At 36.4% G+C, this 9,099-nt stretch overlaps 2 protein-coding genes across 3 annotated transcripts; one reads left to right on the forward strand and one right to left on the reverse strand.

Annotated features, from left to right (window-relative positions):
- Positions 1,046-5,974, forward strand: LOC107618140. Its single transcript, XM_016320095.2, has 2 exons — positions 1,046-1,763; positions 3,568-5,974. The coding sequence occupies exons 1-2, from the start codon at positions 1,527-1,529 to the stop codon at positions 5,530-5,532; spliced, it is 2,202 nt and encodes a 733-aa protein (XP_016175581.1). The 5' UTR covers positions 1,046-1,526; the 3' UTR covers positions 5,533-5,974.
- On the reverse strand, positions 6,779-9,022 carry LOC107619449. 2 transcript variants are annotated; one of them, XM_016321745.2, is made up of 4 exons: positions 8,780-9,022; positions 8,307-8,538; positions 7,669-7,795; positions 6,779-7,127 (listed from the first exon to the last, which is right to left on the reverse strand). In XM_016321745.2, the coding sequence occupies exons 2-4, from the start codon at positions 8,492-8,494 to the stop codon at positions 7,056-7,058; spliced, it is 387 nt and encodes a 128-aa protein (XP_016177231.1). In that variant the 5' UTR covers positions 8,495-8,538; positions 8,780-9,022; the 3' UTR covers positions 6,779-7,055. The 2 variants fall into 2 exon arrangements, with proteins under 2 accessions (XP_016177231.1, XP_016177230.1); XM_016321744.2 differs by having other exon boundaries at positions 8,307-8,543.

Below are 9,099 nucleotides of genomic sequence, written 5' to 3' on the forward strand. Positions count from 1 at the left end.
TGACAGAGTTGTTTTTATCAATTAGGTAGAAATATATGAGATAGATATAGCTGTATTAGCCTACCTATACTTTTATCTCATAATCTTTGTTACTCTATTTATTTATTAATTGCTCATTGAACTCATCAAGTGTAATTAAGTGTGGAAATATATAAACAAATTGAGACAAAAGCAAGTATAGATGGTAATTATCCTAGATAAGAAAAATATATTCTTCAAGGAGTTTAATATAACTTAAATAATTAACTAAGACTCATAAAGCCATTGTTGACTTTTACTATAAATAAATGAAACTGTGCCTAAAGTATAATCAGTGTTTAGATATAGCACTCATCCATAATAAGTTAATTAATTCCTTTTTAAAAGAGGGAATTTGTGGACAATACAAAAAGGAAAAATATGTCATAGGCAGCAAGACACACACACACACATACACACAATATAATATATGAATGAAACCAGATCTCATAAACTCATAATTCTTCATCTTCTAATATATTAATAGCCCTAATGATATTCTTTTTAATAAAAACATGTATTTAACTATTTATTACTTGAAACAACTTTTAGATAGTAATTTACTTCATGGGGTCAAGGTGTTGCTAAAATTTGAGTAGAGTATCTAGAGTAGACTGACATGGTGTACCTCCAAGGCCCCAAGTGAGTAGTAATAGTATAATTTGAAGGGCACAATGCAAGTGAATCTGAATGCAAAGAAAGGAAAGGATGGTAAAGGGGCAATAAAGGAATGCAGAGACATGATGATATGATACCAAGTAAAGAGGATAATAAAGCATCTAACTTTTTTCCCATTCAACCCAAAACGTGCTTTTATTTTATTTTATTCTATTACTATTGAAATTCAATGCCCTTTTACCCACTCTACTCCATTCATTCATTTATTACTCCTTTTTCCCCACAATAATCAAAAGGGTAAATAAGGAAATACAAGAAAATAAAAAGAAAAAGGAAACACAGGTCAAAATCCTCACCACCATACACATCCCATATTCCCATTCCATTATTATTCCATTAGCACCCCTCACAGCTAACACAAACTAGTCCATGGCCGCCACAACATCGTCAAAGACAGCAACATCTGCACATGAATAAATGAATATGAATGAATCAAAACACACAACAAAATTGAATGTTACAAATATTTCTACTACTTCTTTCTTCCTTCAAAGTTCCCTCCTTTGATATCCTCAACATTCAAAAAACACACTTCTATTAATTTTGCGTTCATTTCTCAACGCCTTGGTTCAATGAAGAACACTTCTTCCTCGGTTTTCGTGCCCCGTTCCTACTTTTCATAAAACCCCATTTTCTCTCTCACTTCCTCTTTCTCTCTCTATTTATCTCTCTTCTCTCCTTTCTCTTTCATTCTCTCTCTCTAACCCTCTCTCGTTACGAGGGCTCTCAGCTGAGCTAGGCTTGTCAAAGCTCGAAACTTTTCGCCGTTTGAGATCTGGGTTTTCAAGCATTTCGGTGGTTGTTGAGAGATCTCAAAGGGGTGTGAAGAAATGGGAAGCAAATGGAAGAAAGCGAAGGTGGCTCTGGGGCTCAACCTCTGCATGTTTGTTCCGAAGACATTAGACGACAGTGACTCATCTCCGTCGCACACGGAGGTTTCCGAGAGGCTTTCGAACGCAGCGCTGCTTCCGGCGGCGGAGAACATGGAGATGGATTCTTCTACGCCAACAGCGCCGGTTCCGTCGTTGAAGCTGTCGAGAAGTGTCAGCAGCAGCAAGTCTTCAAAGGTGGGTTTTTTTTGGTCTCTCTCTCTCTCTCACACACACACACACGCATTAATTATTGATTATGATTATTCACTTGTTTTGGGTAATGTTACTGCTACTATGAATATGATAGTTCTCTCTCCTTCGGTTTATTTTGGGGAAAAATAAATGCTTTTTTGTTTCTTTTTATGTTTTGTTTGATTTTGAATGTTAGGTTGCTAGGACAAATTAAATGCATTTAGGAAGAATCTTACAAGAGGGTATGTGCAAAATGGGATTTTTCATTTTTCTTTCCCTGATTAAGCAAAATGAAATTTTGTCATTAATAAAAATGGTTAAAAAAAATAACATTTCCGCCAAAAAAATATGCTTTCAGGCCAAAGAAGAAATTTTTTATAATTTTTTTTCTTTTTTTTTTCTTGGATTTGTGAAATTTGTTAAATTAGCATATAGTACTTTTATCAAGACCCCTGATGAGTGATGACCCTTATTATGTTGTCCCTTTTTTTTGGGAGTTTATTATGATTTGAGTGAACAAGCATTTTTGGGTCCACGAAAATATACATCGTCTACAATTTAGCCTCTAATTTGAATTAAGGCGTGTTTAGGCCCCAAATTATCCGAATTTAATTGAATGTGATGACAAAATAGTATTCATGGACAAAATAGAATGCATATACATATAGCATTAAATAAAGACTACATTGATTGCAAAAATAGTATTTATGGATACCTTCTGTTCATTTTGTTGCCTTCGACTCTTTCTACTTCCCTATGACGTGGGTTGTTGATAGAGCTGTGTTTTGTTGACCTTTTACCTTGTATACATATTTCAGTTGCAAGTTGCAACTATGAAGTTGTCATCAATTGTGTTTTTTATTTTTATTTATTTATTTTAATGCCTTGAACTAACATTATTATTTCTACCTTTAATGCCACTTCTTTTAGATAAGATTACAGGATTTCCCCATTTTCCTGTCCCCTTTCTATTGACTGAGCTATGTTTATGAAAAAAAAAAAAAAGCGAGAAAAAAAAATCAAGATATGATATTGTTAGCTGGCTTGTTCATTTTAGTCCAAGTCATAATAGCAGTCTTTGAGGACTAAGGTGGAAGTTTAGAACTGATTTTATTTGTTCAGATTAGATGTTTTACCATCCTTCTTTCATAATCTCACAATGTCGACAGCGTCATGTTTGTTCGAGATGCGTATGATTGATGGTAAAGCCTTCTTTTGGCAAAATGCCAGAAATGAAAAAGAAAGATTTGAATAGTTGGAAGGGATGTCTTAAAGCAACTTAATATTGGCCCTTTGCTTTTGTCACAATTGCTTGGTGCAAAAGCATTATTAACTTCTCCATAATGTTCTGATAGGACATCTCTTTTATCATAATCCGAAACTATTTTAAGATTATTTCCAATGGTGTACTTACTCTTTTGAAATTGAATATAGCTGAACAATGGCTAATGAAGTATTACTGCAACTTATTCTGAAATTGAGATGTGTTTTCTATGGAAATTACCCTTTGCTGATTTCCAGTAACACGTGAAAAATGAAAATCATATTTTCTTAGAATCTTTGAATGAATCGGTTTTGTATATCCCATCTGATTGTGGCCTTCATAGTGGTCTAGATGATTAAAGTATGCGGATAATAGAATACCTATATATCTGTAAATTATCTTTGTAAGAAGTAATATTTTGCACAAATACTTTTTTTCTGTTTTTTACATATGTTGTCTTTCATGAATTGCATCAGCATATGCAAAGTAATTTTCTTGGAAGTTTCTATATTCTTACAAGCCTTTTATTTTTCAATTTTCCAGCAAACTTGCGCAATATGCTTAACCAAAATGAAACAAGGATCTGGTCAGGCTATATTCACTGCCGAATGTTCACATTCCTTCCATTTCCACTGTATTGCTTCGAATGTGAAACATGGAAACCAAATATGTCCAGTGTGCAGAGCAAAGTGGAAAGAAATACCTTTCTCGGGTCCGAGTTTGGATCCTATACAGGGAAGAACGTCACCTAGTCCAATAAATTGGCACCAGAATGATGCTTTGATGGCCTTGGTCCATCCATTACCTCTACCTCTACCTCATCCTCCTCGACGAGACCTGAGTAGGCGGCATATTGTTCCCCTTTACCAAGAGCCAGGCATATTTAATGATGACGAATCATTGAATCATGAAACCGTAGTTTCTGAGAGAAGTCCTTGCAATAAGAGTACTGAAGATAACGATTCTGTTAGAGAATTGGAGATTAAAACATATCCGGAAGTTTCTGCTGCTCCTGGGTCCAATAGTTATTCTAATTTCACAGTTCTGGTTCATCTCAAAGCTGCTACTGCTTCTACAACAGCAGCTGAAGCCGGGAGTCAAAATGTCAGTAGAAACCAGCCTAGCTTGACACAGATTTCTCAGACTCCTCGTGCCCCTGTTGACCTGGTCACGGTGCTTGACATCAGTGGTAGCATGGCTGGAACCAAGCTGGCACTACTGAAAAGAGCTATGGGATTTGTTATACAGAACCTTGGCTCTAATGACCGCCTTTCCGTTATTGCTTTCTCTTCCACAGCCCGCCGTCTCTTTCCGCTGTCAAGGATGACGGATTCCGGGCGGCAACAGGCTTTGCTAGCTGTTAATTCTTTGGTTGCAAATGGGGGCACTAATATTGCCGAAGGGTTAAGAAAAGGTGCTAAGATAATGGAAGACCGAAAAGAGAAGAATCCAGTTGCCAGTATTATACTACTATCAGATGGACAAGATAATTACACCGTCAATGGCCCTGGAACTAACCAACCTCAACCAAATTACCAGTTGCTTTTGCCTACTTCTCTCGGTGGTCGTGATAATTTGGGATTTCAGATTCCCGTGCATGCTTTTGGATTTGGCACAGACCATGATGCTTTATCAATGCACTCAATTTCGGAGATGTCTGGTGGTACATTTTCTTTCATCGAGACTGAAGCTGTGTTACAGGACGCCTTTGCTCAATGCATTGGAGGACTTTTGAGTGTGGTTGTTCAGGAGCTGCAGGTGGAAATTGAGTGTATACATCCAAATCTTAGTCTTTCTTCCCTAAAGGCAGGGAGCTACCCAAGCCGTGTCGGGGCCGATGGACGCAAAGGTTTTATTGATGTTGGAGACCTATATGCTGATGAAGAGAGGGACTTTCTAGTTTCAGTTGATGTCCCAGCTACATCCAGCAATGAAACATCATTGCTTAAGGTCAAATGTGTTTACAAGGATCCTTTAACTCAGGAAACAATGACACTGGAAAGCGAAGAAGTTAAAATCGAAAGGCCTGAGCAAGCCGGGCAGGTTGTAATGTCACTTGAGGTAGATAGACAGCGAAACAGGCTCCAAGCAGCTGAGGCAATGGCCCAGGCACGGCTTGCAGCCGAACAGGGAGACCTTTCCGGCGCGGGGCTAATCCTGGAAAACTGTCGAAAGATGCTTGCGGAGACCATTTCTGCTAAGTCACATGACCGCCTCTGCGTTGCATTGGATGCTGAACTCAAGGAAATGCAAGAGAGGATGGCGAGTAGGCATGTGTACGAAGCATCTGGGAGAGCATACATCCTTTCCGGATTGAGTTCACACTCATGGCAACGAGCAACAGCAAGAGGTGATTCTACTGATAGTTCAAGTCTTGTTCGGGCATACCAGACCCCATCAATGACCCAGATGCTTACTCGATCTCAGGCCATGTTGCTAGGTAGTCCATCAGGCCAGAGGCTTCTTCAGCCTCTGCTGTCGTTCCGATCACAACCAAGCCCAAGGTAAATAAAATCCAACAGAATTTGTGAAAATCATCTTGAACATCAGCATTGGCAATGATTTTCCCTTTTTTTTTGCTTATAAAAGATCTGGGGAGGGTGGTAAACAGGAGAGAAACAGAAGAATTTCTTTGAGCCGTGATTTTGCTGTTTAATATAATGTATAAATGAATAAAAGATGAGGAAAGGGTTAAGGGTGGAGGGGTTACAATTTTACATTCAATGGAGAAAAGGGGAGTAGATAGCAATTTACTACATTATGTTTCTTCTATTTTGGGGGGTTTAAGGTTTTACTTTCCTCTGATTATGTGGTTTTGGTGTACATAGAGAAGAATGGTTTTTTATTTTCTGGGACACCTTGGGGTATAAAGTTTGTAATTGTGCAAATGTGCAAATGGTTGGGGATCTCATCAGTATAATATAATATGTTTTCAATTCTTTATGTTTTCATTTGATTCCACCCCTTGGCAAGACAAATAGTTGAGTATTAATAACCTTATCTAATTCTTATGAGCATTGATGATTCCCAAAATTCAAAAGTACTCACCTTTAATCAAATGCATCTGTGTATTGTGGTACATTTTTTTTCACTTGTAAAGGTAGTAAACTTTTTTTGTAAGTGAAGAAGTTTCACCTAAAAATCTAAAATGTTCTTATTTATTTGGGTTTAAATTCACACGCCTAAATGGCTAATGCGCAAGTATATGAATTACAGCATCATTTCTTTTGAAACAACAATATGTTGCTGATATTGTATCATTGGATGAAATAAAGTAGAGAAAAAAAAACTATAATGTACAAGAAAACTATTAGAGTAATGATCAAATTCAAATACACAACTCATTATAATAGTAACACAGTTACACACACTCATGAAAAGAGAAGTGGAGTAGGTCGCTGTCCAATTTGGTGTAAGTAATCTTTTGTACCGAGTCACATGTGAGAGAGTCACAGGTCACAGACGAACGAGTTGCTTGTGAGTACTCACTACTCAGTAGTGTGGTCCATTCAATCCCATGCTTGGTCATTTGTGGGATATTGTTCAACTGTTGCATGGTGAAGGATTATTACTTCTTTATTTACTGTCTATGGTATTTAATGATGGACCCATAAAGCATTAAATTATAAATATACCAAAAAGGTTGAACCAAAGTTGAAGTTATGACTGCAAAAATGGAATGGCCTAATAAGCATTATAGTTACTGCGTCCAATGCGCATAAATTGAAGAAATGATTAATATTGACCAACCAAATATGAAAAGACATATATACACTCTTATTAAAGTAGAATCTAACACAGTAACACACACTTAGGATGTGCTTTAAATTCTGTACTTAAAAATCCCATTAAAAAAAGAGACTCGTACAATTAATCTCAACTTCATCTTCCATAGTCAAAACATAATAAGTGGCAATAACAGCTTCCCTACTTGTATGTAAGAACCGACTCTTTGACCCCATAAAATTGGTTCTGTGCTTGATACAAGAGAAGTTTGGAAGTTGTTTAAAGTTCACAGCTATAATCTAATCTTACTTGCCCTCATTCGGTTTGGGAATTTTCTTGTACTCGTAATCGTCAATGTTCACCTTTTGTTGCAAGGCCTACACAACAAAACAAATAAAAGTGAACCTTTGGATAGTCATTATTACCTGAAATTACTAATGAAGACAATAATAACAACAACAAAGCCTTATCCCACTATTTGTTGCAAGGCCTACACAACAAAACAAATAAAAGTGAACCTTTGGATAGTCATTATTACCTGAAATTACTAATGAAGACAATAATAACAACAACAAAGCCTTATCCCACTAAGTGGAGTCGGCTACATAGATCAAACAATACTATTGCATTTTATTATATATCATGTCTACAGTGAGAATGTTTACCCTGAAATTTCTAATGGAAGGGAAGAAAATTTCTTAGGCCTTGCAACTAGATTATTTCTCAAAGCACTATATTCAATAGTCAAAATGTACACCAAAGCATTATCTATAATGGTGCATTCTTCATGCCAGTCCCATATTTTTCAACACGTTTAAGTTTAATATTAAATACAGTGCTTATTGAAAAAATTCATGTAAGTAGATACAATGTGTTGAGATATATTAATTTTCCATGTATTTAGGGGGAAAAACACACCTTGAGCTCATCCTCCAATGAGATGGTTTTTGGATTGTATGCATATACTGGTCCAAGTCTAGACAATGCTTTTCTTGCTTCAGTTATTTCCCATTCCTGATCATCCTTCACCTTTGCAATATCCTTGCTGCAAGCATAAGAGAACAAATAAAAAAGGAACATCTAAGTAGATAACATAACTAACTAAAATCTAGGGCTTTATCCTGTTTTCTTAGTTGCATTTAGGAACAAGTGACATTACTAGAAAACCACCATAAATATGTTTATATATATGCATACCAGTCTTGAAAACATGGTTAAGAAATTAAGAATGTGAACAGTGTTCTCCATGCATTAGATTCTATTGAATAATGTTGATCCAATATTATAAATAACATGAATCTTTGAACCTTGAATGCCTTCAATAAGTGAGATAATAGATTCGGAATGAGAGCTTCAAAAACCGGAAGAAGCATGAGTTTTCTGTGCCTTCCAAGATAAGCCTAATTGATAATGCAATATTCATATGTTTCCCGTTGTGTAGCCATATATACCTTTGGTTTTATAGACCCAACACCTTCACTTCTTCACATAACACAAGAATATAGATTTTCACTATTCACACCTAAAAGATTTGGATTTCAGAGAGATCAACATACCTGCCTTGCAAGAGATGACCAAGGCCAAGAGCACCAAGAACAGTAAGAGATATCATGGGAAGGCCATATCTCAGAAAGGGGCTTTTCCTGCCCCATCTCTTGAAGGAACCAGAAGAACCTGGATTCTTAGCTGTAGCACTTTGCTTCCCATTTTCTTCTTTTGCTTTTGCTGTGTGAATTGTACTCATTGATATCCAAACAACTCAACACCACACTGGGAGTAGTAATTCTCCTAAACTTTGAATTGCACACCATCATGACATGGTTTTAGATTTGAGAATGAATTCTAATTTCCATATTTTTATTTTTTATATTGTCTTAACTAAAAATCAGTTAGTTATTTAGTTAGTTACAATTCAGTGATGTTGGGTTCAATGGACTGTGTGTTGAGGCTAATATCATTCATTGAGACATTGTATCAAACATTTGGTAGGCACAAATTAATATTAAATCTTTTGAGGTAAATACCAAACCTGGATTATGTTGTTTTTAAGGAAAAGGCAAATGATTGTTTTCCTTGTCACTTGCTGCTGCAAAGGTGAAGATCCACTTCCTCCGAGAATGTCTCTTTAAGTTTTGTTGCAGCTTGCAACACACAGAACAGGAGAGAGAGAGAGAGAGAGAGAGAACCTCAGTGAATGACACAACGTCAGAGAATTATGGCCTGTGGGCCGTAAATTGGGCTATTTTCTTTTTTGTATACTGGGCTCTATATTTTGATATAATGGGCTATACCCTGTTCTAATTGGTTACTTATCTCTACTTTTGTTATGTTAAATATTTCATTGAAAGA

This window comes from Arachis ipaensis, chromosome B09 (assembly GCF_000816755.2).
Source record: "Arachis ipaensis cultivar K30076 chromosome B09, Araip1.1, whole genome shotgun sequence".
Lineage (NCBI taxonomy): Eukaryota > Viridiplantae > Streptophyta > Magnoliopsida > Fabales > Fabaceae > Arachis > Arachis ipaensis.

Coding starts and splice junctions, on each gene's coding strand:
- LOC107618140 (XM_016320095.2), top strand. CDS start 1,527: ATGGGAAGCAAATGGAAGAAAGCGAAGGTGGCTCTGGGGCTCAACCTC. Junction 1,764..3,567: donor GCAGCAGCAAGTCTTCAAAG/GTGGGTTTTTTT, acceptor TCAATTTTCCAG/CAAACTTGCGCAATATGCTT.
- LOC107619449 (XM_016321745.2), bottom strand. CDS start 8,494: ATGAGTACAATTCACACAGCAAAAGCAAAAGAAGAAAATGGGAAGCAA. Junction 7,796..8,306: donor GGTCATCTCTTGCAAGGCAG/GTATGTTGATCT, acceptor TTATGCTTGCAG/CAAGGATATTGCAAAGGTGA. Junction 7,128..7,668: donor CATTGGAGGATGAGCTCAAG/GTGTGTTTTTCC, acceptor TTTGTTGTGTAG/GCCTTGCAACAAAAGGTGAA.